At 38.1% G+C, this 18,415-nt stretch overlaps 1 protein-coding gene across 16 annotated transcripts in view; it reads left to right on the forward strand.

Annotated features, from left to right (window-relative positions):
* LOC117405230 (dedicator of cytokinesis protein 9-like) overlaps window positions 1-18,415 on the forward strand; it is a 114,568-nt gene that overhangs the window by 20,051 nt on the left and 76,102 nt on the right. For 5 of the 16 annotated variants that reach the window (XM_034008117.3, XM_059030003.1, XM_059030006.1 and 2 more), the window contains exon 1: window positions 11,122-11,687. The exons of 4 other annotated variants lie outside the window; for them this stretch is intronic. In XM_034008117.3, the coding sequence (XP_033864008.2) occupies window positions 11,526-11,687 (162 nt within the window). In that variant the 5' untranslated portion in view covers window positions 11,122-11,525. Of the gene's footprint in view, window positions 1-11,119; window positions 11,688-18,415 lie in introns of those variants that run through there. 7 more of the 16 variants (XM_034008113.3, XM_059030007.1, XM_059030000.1 and 4 more) reach the window with 4 other exon arrangements.

The following is an 18,415-nucleotide window of genomic DNA, read 5'->3' on the forward strand; positions in this document are numbered from 1 at the left end:
TTGTCATGGATAAAAGCTGTTTTGAGTAATTTTTTTTCAACTTTATCGGAAAGGAGGAGTCCATTTTGTAGTGACAAGCCTCCAATAGAAAAAAAAAATTACAAAGTCTCAATTGTTTTGAGGCTTGCGCTGGGCTGAAAGCTTGTCTGGGCAGCTCAGCCAAAAACCAGTCCTGCAGGATTTTATTTATTTCCAGTGGATAATGTAGATATCTTCTCCAGCTGTAATCTCATAAGCAACTTCTTTGAATATTTACATACAGCAGGCTGACCTTTGAGATTTTAACAGCAATACAAACGTGTGCCGTGTGAAACAGTTTATCTTGTTCCTTCTGTTGGAGAAAGTAAATGTACTTATCATTTATGGTTGTTTGTTGTATTACATTATACAAAGTCTTTGGTTCTTCATACCGCTTTTGTGCTTAACCTCAGGGCAGATTGAGGGATACAGTCATATCCGCTGTCTGTCTTTGTGGCAGAGGAAGAGCCCTGCCTGTAAATAAAGTGTGGGTGTTTATGTGTTTTGTGTACATGGAACATGTGAAAATGTGGCTGCTCCCAAGTGGGATAATTGGTGCTAATTGGGAACAGCCACATGCTATAAAAAGAGAACCTGAAGCTCCATTGAGAGGGAGTTGTCTGAGCTGCAAGGAGAGAGACAAACGCTCTCTGTTCATATTGAAACTCACTGTGAGTGCGAGACTTGGGTGAGGGATTTCTGTTTTAGTATTTGTGGTGCAAGTCTCCTTTCTGCCTCCTGACTACCGTAGACACCCGGCCACCCTGGCACAGCCCTTTATCGCAAATACATGGCCTTGTTTAAAAATAAGGGTGAACTAACCTGTGGGTTACAGGTTAGTTCAGATTGCCTCTGAACAATGCTATGAAATTAGCACAAAGTAAATTATAGCAGTAATATAGCTAGTGTGCTTAAAGTGGCTATAAAAAAAACAGTTCCTATATTTATTGTTAATCATGTGTGGCCTTGGTTTGTTTCACACTTTATGATAACATTATGTGATAAGTGTTGCGTTGTTACACATGTAAAAGACATTCATATTTTACAAAACTAAATTAGGCCTATTTTTTTTGGTTTTGTTTGTGGGGGGTGGGGGGTATAGTTGTAGGAATGGGTTAAAAATAAATACATTTTAGATCCCAAACAGGGGTGTGACGAGACCATGAGGTAATGTACTGTATACTAATGTAGAGTTTCAGGTTATTGCCAACACACATATTTTAATTCAAGTAATCTAGCTTTATTTATTTTTGTAATTCATTTATCTGTTTTAATTAATGTCTTTGTAGTTTAAGCTGAAAAGAGAAGGTGCTTACTTGCCACAGGTATTGTGAAAGCCTGCCTCGGAGGGTTGCATTTACTATACCGCCATAGTGGCGGAGAATGACTCTAGGATAATTATTTTTACAGTTTGTCTCCACTAGAGGGCACTGTGATTAAACAGGTGAATTGTAAAAATGGTACATCTCAGCACACAAGGCAAAGACAAGTGCATCCATTTCGAATTAGACAAAATTGCAGTACATTTCAAGGAGCATTTGAATAATATAAATAGACGCTTTACATGTTTGAAGTGCACTAGAAAATTGTAGGAGGTTAATCGCTGGAAAGTGTGGGCCAGAAGGTTGTAGGTTTACTGTAAATACTGATTAGCCATACTCTCTCCTCAGCATTATCACAAGACTGTTTACTGTATAAAGGGGGAAGTCAGCTGGGATTTGAGATCCTGCCTGGGATCTGCTTTTGCTGCATAGACAGGGAGGGAGTCGTGAATGGAAAAGGGATTGACATATAAAACCCACCCAAGGTGTTACACTTCGAGAATGGCAGACCAGTTCAGAGATTCTTTTGTGTTGTATGTTCTTTTATGCATTCTAACAGCAGTAGAAACATACTGTAAGTTTAAATAAGCAGGGTCAATGAGTAAGAACAGCTTAGACTCACTGAGCAATATGGTAAGCAGCTTTATTCCACCAGCAGCTAATGGTTGCAACCAAATTAATGTTGTTGGGTGGTAGAAACATATTCTACTGTAACCGTCTCTTTTAGATGTTAATTAAATCAGGAATTTAACAAGATACTTTTTCCCTTGCATTTTTACGATCGGCATATTTTGTGCGCTGTTTGCATCGACTGCATTCCTAGCGATGCTAGTCTCTTCTTGGCTGCTACTGTACCGTGGTGTGGAAATCTACTGTGTAAACTTGGTGCAGTATGAGTTGGCCTGCTTAATCCCTCTATTCCCCTGCTTGGATTTGCCTGCCATCTGTCCTCGCACTGCACTGCACAGCAGAGATTCCCCCACGTCAGGAGTTTGCAGGGATGCTGTGGACTGATCCTTTTGAATTCAGAGATGCTCCGCTTGGTCCAAAGCCTGATGTGCAGTAGATCACCCAGTGTGGCTTTGACCATCTGCTTTAAATGTTTGACTTTCCTGTGCCCCTGAACCACTGCCCTACATGATGCTGGTGTCTGAGGTACTAAGGCCCTGCTTCCACCTGCTCAATAGATTGGCTCCCCTTGCTGTTTATCACCACATTTTTCTTTTACCCGATTTTGCCTTTTTCTACTATATTTCTGTTTCATAGGGGCCTTTTACTGTAACTGCATGGTAGACCTGTAAAGTTTCTTGGCAAGATATCTTTAAAAAGTTTACTTTGAATCACTGTTTGTGGAAGGTATCAGCATTTGTTTTGTTTTGTACAGATGTTACCTAGCATTGCACTTCAGTCTTGCCCAGATGGGTTAGGAAGACTTCCAGCTGGACCACACTAAAAATGGCATGCTTCATCTAGGTCAGGCCATCCTGGTTAAATATTTTCAGAAATACAATTAAAACGGGTTCAACATTATAAAAAGTGACACATGAACACTAGCCGTGAAACATGCTCACTGCGTGACCCCACTGGACAGGTCGCTCTGTAATGTACAGGACTGTTGCCACTATATGAGATGTGAGATTTGATGGTTTTTTATTTGAAAGGAATATGTTTCAAACACCTTTTTTTTTTGTCTTTTTTTTGTCTTTGGTTTTAAATCTCCTGCTGACTGTAATCCCAGTCTGACTGCTCCTCTGTAGCAGCTATGAAACCACATGATGGTGGTTTAACTCTGTTTTAATGAACTGTTACTTTGACCCTGGGTTTCCAAAGGTCAGCAGTCTCACTCCAGGCCGCAGAAGTAATGAATGAATCTCAATCGCTTACAGTAACTGAGAGTTTACAATATGTGCTTCTCTATGTAAGGTAGGCATGGACACCCAGTTTCCTTTTAAGATGTAGCCATGTACTGTAATGTATTATTGTACTGCAAACCTTTCCAGAATTATATACCATGCTATTGTACCTGGCATTTACAATTGCTATGGATACTGAATAAACTGGTGAGCAGACACTTCAAAGATGAAGTGCAACTACTGTAATATAGTTTTATTTTTGTTATGTACTTGTTTTATCCCTAGCAACAAACTGGCTCAATGCTTTGCTGTATTTTATCTCTCCGATGGACAGCTGAAATAAAACTGGGATAAGAAATAAAACAAGACGTCATCTTTGGCTGCTGTTCAGTTGCCTTGTTTTATAGAATAACATGAGCTCAGAAATATTTTTTTATTAATGGGCATTGTTATTATGATGGGGGTTGGGGAATTGTGACGTCCTTAAAATGAATTCCTGGCCCCACTTCAGGAGCCTGCATTATAAGCCAGATGGGCTGTGTAGCATTTTGTTAGTCAGTACTGAAGGAAAAAATCATATTTAATGTTGGCTTAGATCTGCCAAGTTTTAAAAAAATAATAATAATACTTTGGTGGGGATCCTGTAAATCAGGTTAACAGTCATTTCTGTTAAAGTGGACCAAATTGATTGGCCTCCTCAGAATTCAATCAAAATCATACACAATGACCCTTGCTGACATTCTACAATATGGCATTATACCATATAGAGATATTAAGGTGTGTTCTAATTGTGTTCAGTGGTTCAATTTAGACGAAAGCACCAGTAAATAAAATTTCACAAAGTACCTTATTTAAAAAAAAAAAAAAAAAAATGTTTTATGCTTCAAATGACATTTTAACCCCCTAAATTCCTGAGTTTGGGGATGATGACGATGAACGATGTGTGATTTGAGATCTATGCAAGTCAAACCAGTTTGCACATCACTATATTCAATGGCTTTTATCGTCTCTGAAGAAATGATTACAAAACAAAAGGAATAATGAGAAAGGGTTATTAACGTTTTTTATTATGATACAACATTGCGCTCCTGAAAGGTTAGGGTTATTGTAGAAATGCAGGAATATACTGTGAAATGCTTAATAAAATGCAAGGAAACGGGCACTTCCGAAGGATCGTCCCCTGGGTTCACATTGCATTGACCTTTATGTTTTGTGTAAGTGGATGTTGACATGGATCCTCACAAGTGGAAATACTGGCAAGCGCAGCACTTCAGTTGCATTGCATTTAAAAGATTAGTTCGATTTCTAGCATGGCTGACAAAACATTGCCCATGTGATGCAGAGAAACCTGTTTGGCAGCCTACTGTACATTTATTGTCTTCCCAGAGTTTTCTCATGGGTTAACTGCAAAAACAGTTTTTCCACATTTGTTATTCAACAGAGACTCTTGTGACCCTTTGAGTCTGTGACGACACAACAAAAACAAGCATTTCTAAAGAAAAATAGGTGAATTGAATCATTTTGTTGATCCTGGTTCTTTTCACAGGAGGTGTGTGATACTGTATGTTTATCGCTCGGTCCAGACAGCCTGTGAGAGGATGCAGACAGATGTCCTGCAGACATAAGTATTGAATATTCTGGTAACAGGTGTGGTCTGCATAAAATGATAATTTCCAGATTTTTGTGAATGACATTGCAGCAAGAAGACAGACTTCTTATGAAGCTAGCAAACCACAGTAGTATTTAGGCCAGTGATTTTTTTTTCTTCTATTTCCAATAACTGTCATTATCTATTTTATGGGAAACCCTCACTCCATTTATTTTCCGAAAGCAGATGTTAATGACAAAACCCCTGGTTTACATACTGTAGGTGTAGCTGAGGGATATGGTCTTCTGTTTAAAAATGAATGTGTAATATTTCTTTAAAAGAGCAAACTTGCACGTTGTATTATGAGAGCTTTAGTAATTTATTGTACAGTTTCTGCAGTTTAAAATTGCACCAAATCGCTCCATTTCACATGCCAAAGTCCACATTTTCCACCTGTTTTCTGCAGTGTAAAATTAACTAGCCTTAAAGTACTGGAGCAATCTCCCTCTCCTTTTTTCTGTTTTAATACCAGTGCTATCACAATACTGCCAGCTGTCAGCCATGTGGGGCAGCCACTTTGTATGAAAATTTGACATTATCATGGTCACAATCATCCACTTAGAAAAACCTTCTGAAAATAATCACAGACTGCTGCAGTGATGCTGCTTTTCAAACTGTGAAAACCCAGTTTAGACGTGTACAGAAGACAGGACTGACAACTCTTTGATTTGCCATAGTGATTCAGTAGTAGTCCTTTAGATCTTGCAAACTGATTTTCCACATTGTTTATTTTGAATGCCAGATGTTGCCATGCCTGGGTTCTGCACTGCAGATCTCTGTCTCAAGCTGATTAAAACAACAGAGCTGAGTAGGGGCTCTGCCGGCTGTGGATGGGAGTTCCCAGGGGGCGGCGCACAATTGGCCGAGAGGTGCCCAGAGTGGGGAGGGCTTAGGTTGGCCAGGGTGTCCTCGGCTCACCGCGCACGAGCGACCACTGTAGACTGGCCGGGCGGCTGCAGGCCTGCCTTCAAGCGGCCTAGAGCTGCATGGTCCTCCGACGCTGTAGCTCTGAGGTAGCTGCATGGTGGTTCTGCAGAAATATTGCATGAATCACTAGACCTGCTGTAGGAGCATTATATCCGAGGCGCGTTGTAACTAGGCTTGCTACTTTTCGATTGTAATCGGTAAAGCTCGTTAAACATCAAATTTCCCAAAAATATGAGTTCGACTGAAATAAATTTATATAGGGTAAACATCGGTAAAACCACTCGCTATTTTTTTTTCTTACCAAAAAGAAATAATTTCAACGGTGTAGTTTTTATACTTGCAGTCTGTTCCGTCTTCATTCCGCTATGAATGGCTAGGGGGTCGCTGTCAGTCAAATCAGTGATTCCTTAATAGGCTAGTGTAGTTTCACCGTCAGTCATTTCATCCTGTCCTGACATCTCGTTGGCTGAAGCAGAGCTAGAATGCTCTCATTTGTTTAAATGACTGTCAGTCATCAGACCGACTGTGCACTTTCATTTGCCAGCTGCAGCGGTTGTCATTCAAAGCGCCTACTTTTGAAATTAGCTGGTTAAGGTGTAGGTAAGCTTTTGCTATTATAGGTGTATACGGTGACAGTTACTAGTTTGATTTGAAAATGGGGCGCAAGAGGAAAACACTTAATGAATATTGTGCACAATACCCTCATTGACGGCAGAAGTCTCCGCAGCAGGACGAAGTGGGCATATTTGCCTTGCCTCCAGTGAGTCCAGCTGTGCTTAAGGAGAGGGGCGGAGCTCGGAATACGTGCAAGTTAGTTCTGTTCAGCTATATAATGTTTTGTTCTGTGCATATTGTTTTTTCTTGTAAATGTATGCTATAAAAGTCGGTGTAATACACAGTTGGTATTAATCGTCGATTTGGGAAAAAAAATAAAAATCGAATAGTAGTAAGCCTAGTTATAACGGAGAGCCTTATAGCGAGGGAGCACTCTGTGTGTGTGTGTGTGTGTGTGTGTGTGTGTGTGTGTGTGTGTGTGTGTATATATATATATATATATATATATATAACACACATCCAATATTGAGATCATTGCTGTATTTTGATCCCAGTTAAGTGAGACAGGCACACATGATCTATGTCAGAGGAAAGTAAGCTAGCTAGATATGATTTTTGTTCTGTGTGTCTGCTGTTCTGTTCTGAATCACTGTGCCCTGTTCCAGACAGTATTCAGTGTTTTTTGTTTTGTTAAAATACGTGGTGTTTATTAAAACGGTTCTGCCAACATGTCTACACAAGTTAGAATGAAAATGAAAATCCAAAGTAAAGGTTGTGATGCCAGTGGTAAACACGTTTGTTTGAGTAGTTAAGGAAATGGCTGCACAAACACCTATGGAACTGAGATTATCAGCATGTTCCAGTTTTGTTTTCTGGATTGTTCCTACTGTTAGTTTTGTATTTGTGCCAGAATTAACCATGTCTAGCCTACTTGTAACCACTTTTAAAACTCAGCAGGTTATTTGTGAAAGGCAAAGTGCTGATCATACACTAGAGTGATACAGGGGTGCTTTGTTCTATTGAGAAGCTTTTGTGACCTATCTTAAGAGTTTTTATTTTTATTTAATGACACATCCTTCTTACTGTGGAGGGGACCTTTTCACTGAGTTTACTATATGTCCTACTATTTTATTGGAGCAGTATGTGTGTCTGCATTTCACTTGCTGACAAACAATCTTATGTAAGAACAAATGTGTCCAATTCCTGTTTTATTTGTTACATAATTTGTATATTTTGCTAAAGGAAAAAAAGAGCTAGTACTTTTAGTCTCTTGACACGTTCACCCTGTGTTGCTTAATTAAGTGATGCGCAGAGAGGTGTTGTATACTTGGCACATTCCTGTGCTCTCTGAAGTTGACATCAGACCTCCAACAGTGCTGCTGCTGATTTTAGATGGACTGATATTAAGAAAGGGATCTTTACATTGTGTCAGTCCCCCACTAAACCGAAAGGACTGATCACACTCTTGCTCAAAAGTTCATTTGATTTTATTAAAAATGTTTTTTCATACTATGATTTTCAACTTTTCTTGAGATTTTCCCCTGAAAAATCCCCTATCATGTCAGTGTCACACGCAGACAATAAGTGTGTGGGAAGGGGCTTTGTTTGGCTTTACACAGTGACCTGACTAAAGGACACATAATACTTATCATATTCCTTTACTTTCCAATATTTCAAACTGAGGGGAAATGTTCAAAACATAACCTGTGGTGTTCAATGTATTTACTTGTCTGTGTTATTTAAAGGCGCAGCATCCCTCTGAATACCCGTTGCTAGTCTTTTAAAGGTTGAACGAATCTCAAAGTACCATCCCCAGCAGTAATAAGGAGACAAGGTTTTGGAGTACAGGACTAACACTATCTGTTTGACACGGAACGTTGAGTGACCTTCAGAATGTGTGTCCTACCGAGGATTAAACCTAAAAATGTTTTTGTTTGTTCTCTTCTCAGATAATGTCATTTATCTCATAGCTACAATAAATATTGCCCCCTGCCTCCATGGTTTTGCTGGCTAAACTAGAAAGAGAAGTAGACCTGCCCACACATTCTTTCTTTGCTTCATTGAGTGCAGTCCTGCAGTGTTTTTATGCTCATACCATACAGGTCTTCCCATCATTGGGAAAGAAGTATACATACATATATATATATATATATATATATATATATATATATATATATATATATATATATATATATATATATATATATATATATATATATATATATATATAATATATATATATGTGTGTGTATATATATATATATATATATATGTATATGATATATATATATATATATATATATATATATATATATATATATATATGTATATATATATATATATGTATATGTATATATATATATGTATATATATATATATATATATATATATATATATATATATATATATATATATATATATATGTGTATGTATATATATGTATATATATATATATATATATATATATATATATATATATATATATATATTATTATTATTATTATTATTATTATTATTATTATTATTATTATTATTATTATTATTTATTTCTTAGCAGACGCCCTTATCCAGGGCGACTTACAATTGTTACAAGATATCACATTATACATTATTTCACATTATACAGATATCACATTATTTTTACATACAATTACCCATTTATACAGTTGGGTTTTTACTGGAGCAATCTAGGTAAAGTACCTTGCTCAAGGGTACAACAGCAGTGTCCCCCACTGGGGATTGAACCCACAACCCTCCGGTCAAGAGTCCAGAGCCCTAACCACTACTCCACACTGCTGCCCCTATATATATATATATATATATATAAAAAATATATATATATATATAAAAATATATATATATATCTTGGTATACTAGAGAGCCACAGATGCGGATCACTGAAGTGTGTTGTGTGGAGGAGATAATCGTCCCTTCCTCAGAGTTTTAGTACTCTCCACAATCAAGGTAGATAATTAAATGCCCACAGACTCCCTTGCTCCTGTCTAGGATCAGTGCATTCAGCTTGAAGAGCTCTTATTACTGCACTCGCCATCTCGGTTCAGGTTTTCTTAGGTGACACGTTCTATCTGGAGAGCTTTTATTCTGTCGAAGACCCCTTGTTGTGCCCTTTTTATCAAGGACACTTGATCTAGTGTTTTTGATCCAGTGGGCTTCTGCTATTTTGCATCTCTTGAAAGGTAAATGGGGAAAATCTCTTGTTTGTTTTACAATAAAAGAAGACCAATCGAGCACAAATGTTCACCACAGCGTTTTGCCCCTTCATTTCATGTGGAAATTTGGAGTACTGTTTGATCTTACTGAATATGTATGAGACCTCTGAAGGGCATGCTTTGATGTTTTCTAAAAGGCATGTGGAGAAATGGTGAATATTAAATATGTGCAATAAATCCATTTAATTGATACTAGGCCTTTCACCCACACCATTTAAAATACTGGTAAATATCATTTTCAGCAAGGACTAAGACCCAGGAGACTCCAATCTGCACTCTCAACCAATGGGTTAAACAAGCACTGAACTGGAAAATCACTTGGCCTATTAATTGGATATGATAGAACTGAACTTTGAAACCCAAAATCTGTGGGATACCACCAATGTAAAATCCTCTTTGGAAGAGCTGGGTATTCCATCTTTTATATGACAGACAGTTCCTGTAAAGATTTCCGTGGCAGGTTGGTTCATGTTTACAAAAGATACTGACTCACGACAGATCCTCCCTACAGAGTGACCTAAACACAATGCACCTGCAGGAAATGCATACAGACTGCTAGTGGAGGGGGAATGGTGTATTGGTATCTGGCCTTTAGTCTCAATGTAATCCGAACTTCATTGTCACTTAATTCAGGAGATTTTGTTCATTTATTAAAGCTTGAGGGTTGTGTCCTGTAGTTCTGGGGTATGTTAGGACTTTAGCAGAATTCTTAAGTGGCTGTTAGAACAGGTCTGTGTACTGAGTGCCCCATCAATAAACATGTAATAAACATGCCGCTTTCTTTCTGAAAAAGAAAATCAAACATTATCGTCTCCCACAGACAAGTAGGTGGAGACTGGGTATTTCAATTCGAAGCAGTGCAATTATTTCAGGATGCAATTTTGTAGACTCAACAAGATTGCAATTTAAATCAGTGATATTGAGTGATAGCACCATTTCACATTTTTCAAGGTATTTTGACCCTTGAAGACCTAAAGTTTCACAAGCATAGCTGCCAGTGGTCTGAGAGGAAATAATGGCCGTATTTTATGTGGGAGGGAAACCTGCCTTTGTCAGGAAAGGAGGAGATTTGGGTGCCCCTCCTCTTCTCAGGTCAAGCTGGCATCCTCTGGTGTCTGAGCATCATCATTTGATTCTCACTTCTATATATTCGCTTCCGCTGGTTCTAGAAGGTTCTTGAAGGTTGGTACTTGACACGGAAAGGTTTCTAAAGCAGCAGCAGAGGCCAGAGCAGCTTTCTCATTTACAAGTCAATATTTCTCCGCCAGCTCCCCCTCCCCCCTACTGTCCTTTTGTGTGTTCCCTAGTGGAATGTAAAATAGTAAATCGCTTGCAGATTTGGGTCAAGGAAAGAGATGGGAATGTATGCTTTCATTTAGGAGAGAGAGAGAGAGAGAGAGAGACAGAGAGAGAGAGAGAGAGAGAGAGAGACAGAGAGAGAGAGAGAGACACACAGACTGGGATGAGCATCAGCAACTGCAGCTCTAGAGATTGGCAGTGAGATCATGTGCAGTAGCTGAAGCAGCAGCATCATTCACAGCATCCTTTAATCTGGGGCACCAGACTCACCAGAGGCACTGTGAAGCAGGCTGAGTAGACGTGCAGAAGGGTGGCTTGTCTTGCAGAGAAACCTTTATGCAGTATTGCATGGAAATAGTGAAATCACTTTCAGCTGTAATTTAGGCAGTTGATGCAGCCGAGTTTCCTTTGCATGGACGCTTTTCTGATACCTTTGCACTACCTGGGGATGTGCTGTGTTTCATTTTAAACAGCACTGCACTGCTGAGCAGTTGAAGAAGGTTATTGCTGCTGTCCCCACCCCTCCGTCTGTACTACTACAAGTTTTGGGAGATACAGCAGGGTATGAAGCACAGCGGAAAGAGGTTAAACGGGGGATCTTGGGCAGTAGGTAGCAAGCCTGAAGGAGCACGGGTATGCAGCTGGTGATGTGTGAATTCTGCACACTACTGGGATGGGCTGCACGACCAGTGTCATTCTTTTTGAAGGCCTTCGCACAGTCATTGAGAGGAACTGTGGCTACATATGCAAGAACGAGCCAGAGCAGAATGCCCTGGAACAAGCAGCGCAGTCACCGAGCAGGGGAGACTCCAGGATATGGACGCATTCTGTCTTGGTAAATGCTGACATGCTGTGTTTTTTGTACTGTATGCCTTGAAGAACAGTGTGAGGCAGAACATGTTTTAAGTTGCGCATTGAGAGAGAGTGTTTTTTTAAAAACAGAAAAGGCAGGAATTAAGTCTTTTAAGTCTATCCCTGCAATTGAATCTTATGAATTATATTGTGTGTGTGTGTGCGTGCGTGCGCGTGCTTCCCCTTTTAAAAGGACTTCAGCATTATAATACATGTAACCATTTGCTTTTATAGGATAATGGATTCCTACTCCTTCTTTTTATTTTGTTGCTATGCCTCCCCTAATGAAAGATCTGTTATTGACAAATACAAGCTTTAAAAAATTGTTTTGAAGAAAAAATATATATATTTTCAGTACTAAAATAATTGGCATCTTGATTTATGAAATTAAATCAGCCCTTTTCAATTTGAGTAGTTTGTCACTTATTTTTAATATTCCTCAGTACTTATTTTAAAGGAAGCTTTTTTTCATTTGCAGTCCATTTGGATGGCACAGGCAATTAAAACAGCATCCTATAAATAGGGTCTATGGGTTACAAGTTCAATTACATGTAATGTGGGCTGCAGTCTCGGATAAGGTGTAAAATCAACAGGGCTCGTCTTTTCCAGGAAGAACCTTTTAATGGGGTGAAAAATATCTCTATACAGTCAGTTACATATTGCTGTCGGATGCCTTCTGCAATTTTGGAAATTAGACTTTGCCTTTCAAATCCTTTACCAGTCAGTAGAAGATGTTTCCTTAACAATTTGGAGTGTTAAGCTTTGTATATCACTTGAGAGGTTGGTTCAAAGCTGGTCTTTAAAGGCCATATCCAATTTATTAAGAATATAATTTGGCTATTTTCCAAAGCGCAAACAGAACATTAAATGGGGAAGGGCTTTGTCACCTGATATGAAGCTTTGTGAATTAAATGGGTCGTCAGGTAGGCAGGTACTGCAGCTGGGTTTAAGAGTCAAAAAGAATTACATAGAAATGCTCGGTTAGGAGATTTTAAGGTAACCTCTTTGAATGCATTAAGAAAGAAATGGCTTGCATGTAGTTTGTATAGAGAAAGATAAATTGTATGAGAGGTGCTGATGAACAGATGTATATGGGGGATGGGCAGGGGAGAAAGAGGGCTTGCAGAAGAATGTGATTCTAGGTTAATATGGACACTGTGCTGCAAAGTACTAAGCCTTGACCAGGGTTGAGAGAGCTTTCTTATTGTACTGTTTCTGTTCTCCAAGAGAAGACGGTCTTGCACATTATTTTTTAGAGTTGGTGATATGCTTATATCTCCACTGATGCTTGGAATTCCCTCAAGTCTTAACAATGATTGAAAAAAGCTTAAAGAAAAGAATGGAGAGAAAGGGTGTCGGCATAAGGACATCTTTCTTTTCTAGGAGAAGCAGAATCGAGCATTTTCACTCCTGAATCACATCCTTCAGTTTGATTAGGAAAGTGTCTTCCACAGAAGTTCACAGTGGCCCTTCGACCTTATAATCACCTTGTGTGTGTGTGTGTGTGTGTGTGTGTGTGTGTGTGTGTACTGTATGTATGTTAGGTTACGCCCTATGTTGGGAACACCAGTCACAATCTCTGCAATGTACAGTACTGATGGGCGTGCAGCTCACACTCACCAAAAGTAAAGTGGCTTTGTTTACGCAGGATATTATTTTGCCTTTTCAATCTGTCCCTTTTAAACCAGCACTGATGCTTCCTTCCTAAAGGAAATCAACATCTGCTTGTTGAGTTTAAGTTGAGGCAGCAGCGTCTTTGCCTTATTTGTGTTTAGTTCAGAATTTCCCCAGGAAAGATAAGGGAAGATGGGTGGGCGTAGGAGTCTAGTTTTTTTTCAGGAGTTATGGAGGGACGTGACCTTTCTTGTCTGTGTGTGAGGTGAAAGTTTCTCTTTTTTTTCCCCATTTAAAAAAGGTGGTTTGGCAGGTTCTCAAAATACAGTCTGGTATTAAAAGGAGGGATGTGAAGAAGCCTGTAAAACACAATGAAATCGCATGCCATTTTCTTTGTTGACCAAAGCCAGTATGTGCAATCCTTTAAACCTAGAGCTTACAAATCTAGAAATCCATTACAGTGTCATTTTCAAATCAAACACGGATGCCCACTCTACTAAATAAGCATGACATTAGCACTTAACAGGGTTCTCCCCAGGCCTTTTCAGCCAGGCGTACCGCCCGGCGAAGTGGCTGTCACCGCCCGGCTGAAAAAACCCAATCCACCCGTCTTGCAGATGCGATTTAACCAATCAGAGAGTTGAAGGGGCGGGTTTTCTGTGTTAAGCACTTTGAGAGGCTAAAATGTTAAAATGACTGCTAAAAAAATAACCGATTTTATTTTCAAAGCAAAAGTAATGACAATGAATGCAGGGTTTTCAAAATAAGCCAACGATCGGAGCAATCCACTGCCTAATAGTATATTTGCGCCGGCTACTTTATTAAAAATATTAAGATTATTTTCGAGTATTATCATTCAGTCCATTTTTTGTCATAATATTATACTGTAAGGTGATGTAGTACATAATAGCTATACAAATGCACCAAAAAAAAGCATATTCCTTTTGTTGTGATATCGTAAAAATATGTACCCAGGGGCTTGTGAGAGATATTGGTGGTTCATGTATAGAGGCTGTACGCCTTTAAGAAGAAAGGCGTGTTGGGATATCAGCGGAACACTTGTTAGCTGACATACAAATGCTTAAGTGCAGAGGTGCTGAATTATTACACTCCGGTTTCATGCAACAGTTATGATGGTGACCAAACGTGTGTGAGTACTGTTGTGTTAAAAAGAAAAAAAGGTTAAAATGAACAGTTGTATTCAAAAAATGCACAACAGTGGAAAAAAAGAAAATGCCCTGAAAACTCAACATAAAGAAAACAATTTAATTGAGTTTTATTGAGTTTTTACAATAGTTCACACAACACCAAAGACAAATGAATAGCATGTAGAACGCAGCTGCATCTTAAACTTGTTTAGTTCTGTCTGCTTTTTTTTTATCCCCCCCCCCACTATCCTTTAAGTAAAGTAATAGTAAAGTAGTTGAGAAACTACTTTAGTATAAATTACATTAAAACACTGAATGATCATACCTACAGATTGTTTAGAGATTGATATAAAACATTTATGGATTTGTGAAAGAAACTGTTCATAAACTGTTTACAAAAGAAATATAAAAAAATTCTGTGTGTAATATATGATCCAGCTACAAATAAACAGACCCTAAAAAATACGTTTTCAAACAGGATTGAAAATATTCAGTTGTGCGAGCTTTCCTGATGTGAATCGGGAGCAAGTTCCAAAGACGAGGGGCATTATAACTACATGCCCTGGCTCAGACAGAGTTCAAACGAATTTTAGGGACTGTCAGAAGACTAGCATTGTCCGATCTCAGGGATCGACCAGGGACATATGGGGTCAGCAGATCTTGAAGATAAGAAGATCCAACACCATGTAAGGCCTTATAGTAATAAGAAGAACTTTAATAATAATAATAATAATAATAATAATAATAATAATAATAATAATAATAATAATAATAATAGCATCAGTCATAAAAGAAAGATGAATATGCGATTAAAACCAAGATTAACTAAGATTAAAATATTTAATTGCAAGATTAATCGCTTTTCATTTTTTTAATCGTTTGACAGCCCTAATATATAATGGGACGTGAATATCCAATGAACCGTTTATGTAATCAAAATATGTGGAATATATAATTAACTGGCCACCTAACATTGAATGAGTTTACTGTAGATAATTTCAGACATTTTATTTCTTTGCCAATTTATTAGTGAACTGGTAAGGCTTTGTAGTCTGTATTTTATGGGTCTTATTTTTTTAATTGGATGATGTTTATTTTGTATTTCCGCCCCTCTTTTCTGAGTAGAGCTGGGACATTATCCAAACAGCAGTCTCTCTCGGCCTCTGCTCCTGCGAGTGGAAAATCTGACTGCTTGTGCAGATGCCTAGTTTTTACCCAAAAGACTGGGCGTTCTCCAGAAAATCCAACAAGACAATGCAGCATTCCTGAACTGAAAAAAAAAACTGGACCGCCTTCCCAACCCAGTGCAGTTCCTCAAAAGTTGGCTGAGGGGAAAAAAAAATAAATAAATTGTAACGTAAAGTTGAAACTTTTTAGTAATTTTATTTCTGTTTTTAATTTCTTGGAGTTCATTCTACTCTTAGTTTTCAGCATCACATTTCAGCTGTAGTGAAGTCTGCTTATTATCATTTGCGGAATATATCTCAAATCTGTTTGTATCTTGCAGAATCTGACGTAGAAATTTGAATTCATGCCTTTGTTTCATCCCGTCTGGACTACTGTAACGCCCTACTGGCTGGTCTACCTTGTACACGTATCAATCGCTTACAGCAGGTTCAGAATACATTCCGGTGAAGTACAGAGTTATTTTTAAAATTGTATTAATGACATTTAAGGCTGTCTCTGGAAATGGCCATGCTTACATTAATGATATGCTTTTACCTTATGTCCCTGGACGCAAGTTGAGAGCTGCTGGTGCTGGGCTTCTGGTGACTACAATGGTAAAACATAGCTCTTGTAGTGGAAGAGCCTTTAGTCATTATGCACCTGTATTATGGAACAATCTTCCAATTGAAATCCGTAAAGCTGACTCATAAATGCATTTAAATCAAAGCTTAAAACACATCTTTATGCAGCGGCCTTTTTGTAGATTGGGATGGCCTATTTTAGAATTTTGTTAATATGTATTTTATTTATTTATATTTATTTTTTCCCATTTGTTTTTGGATGTTCTTTTATATTTTATTGTATATTATATTATTGTGTAGTATATTTATTTATTTGTCACTTTGGGATGCCTTGGCATGAAAGGCGCTATACAAAATAAATTTTGATTGATTGATTGATCATAATAAGGCTGTAATTCCATCTGTTGAAACTGAGGAACCCTGCTGAGTTATTCCCTGTGCAATAGCACTTTCTGTAGGTCTCCGATCTGATTAGGGTGGGGAGCAGTTTTCAAATTTAGAGCCTTGGCAATGGTGAATCTGTTTGCTCAGTAGTATAACTACAAACAAAAGCTACATTTTAATTGGAAAGTACAGAGAGAAACTGGAATATTTTTAAATTTACAATGAGGGTTTGTTTCCTAAAAGGAGAAGTGCACAATGGTATTTTATGAACACTGGAAAATGATTTATGAAGTAAGTAGTGTAACAGTGCTGCCAATCTATAAAGGTTTCTTTATCCTGAAGGAAGATGAAAGTGGTAGCAGGTTCTATTACGTCCCCTTTTAACAGAAATGTTCCTTTTGTTTAGTGAAGGCTTTGTTTTACCCTCTAATTTCATGTGCATAGAGTATCTTTCTTTTGGAGTATATTTTAGTATCTTCCTTTTTATGGCTGTTCAAAAATGTAACCCGTTGATACACTGCTGTGGTTTGAGACTGTTTGTTTGTTTTCAGGTTTCAGACATTTCTTTGAATTGCACTGTATAGTCTGGGGCCCAAATCCAGATTTGAACTTTTTTTTTGCTACCCAAGAGGAATAAAATGTTACCAGTGGCAATCTGATAGAGTGACTCCCTAGAGTTCAAAATGAGAGAGTGTCAGTGTTAGGGCTGAGCAAAGACCCTTTTTTATAGAAGCAGGTACTTCCAAAATGTTTCCAAAATTCCGCTCATTTAATAGAGTGAGTAGGACAATATAAACCACTGGTCTGTAATTATTTCTTCTCAAAATTCATAAATCATGTATTTTGTTCGTAATGTAATTATATGTTTTTGTCTTGTGAGCCATGTAGTAATAAATGGTTAAAATTGGACAAAGAAAGGTACTATAGAATATGTTGTTAACAACATAAATTGTTTTACTCGGTGCAAGTAACACACATTGTATTAGAATATTTTAGCACTATGAGGAATAACATTTTACCTGTGTGAGCCTAATCGAGGGACTCCTGGAGTTTAATATGAGGCAGTGTGTCCATGGTAGTACTTATGCACATATAAATACAGTACAGTATGACGGTGTCACTCAGCCTTGCTTTCTTACTGTGGCAGCACACCCAGGCCCAGTCATGTAGCCCTCTCTCCCACTGCACGCTCATGCAAAAGTGATGCCAATCAAAACATCCAGTGATGGCAGGCACAACATTGTATTTGCTGAAAAAGTGAAAAAGGTCAGGCTTTTACACAGAACCTAATTTAAAAAATGGAGTCTCCTGCATTTGATTCTTCCATTTTACTCGTGGTGGGGAAAATAAGATTCCTGTGTGTATTGTGATGGATATGTGAATCTGGTTACAGTAAAAGAGCGGATTAAAAAATGACATGGTGTTGCAGCTTAAGTGACAAATAATAGCTTTTTTTTTCCAGACATTTTTGAGAATTAGCCTAGGAAATGGACTGTCCCATTTTCTTGTGTCAGAGATGGAATAGACAGTGAGCTGTTAATTGTGTGGTTGCTATGAAACACTATTGATCTTCCTGCAAGGCTGCTCAGTGGGAATCAATTGGGGTTGTACAGTAATTGCTATAAGCACCAATATATGGAGCAAGTCATTGATTGTCAGGCATTGGGAAAATGAGAACCAGCCATTCCAGTAACTGGAGAGGGGGTGTTTCTTAAATACATTGACAGAAAAAAAAGTCTTTATCCTGGCAGACTACAATTACTAAATTTCCATATTATAGAGGACCTATGTGTATCAATGTTATTTTATTATGCATC

Source organism: Acipenser ruthenus, chromosome 9 (assembly GCF_902713425.1).
Source record: "Acipenser ruthenus chromosome 9, fAciRut3.2 maternal haplotype, whole genome shotgun sequence".
Taxonomy (NCBI): domain Eukaryota; kingdom Metazoa; phylum Chordata; class Actinopteri; order Acipenseriformes; family Acipenseridae; genus Acipenser; species Acipenser ruthenus.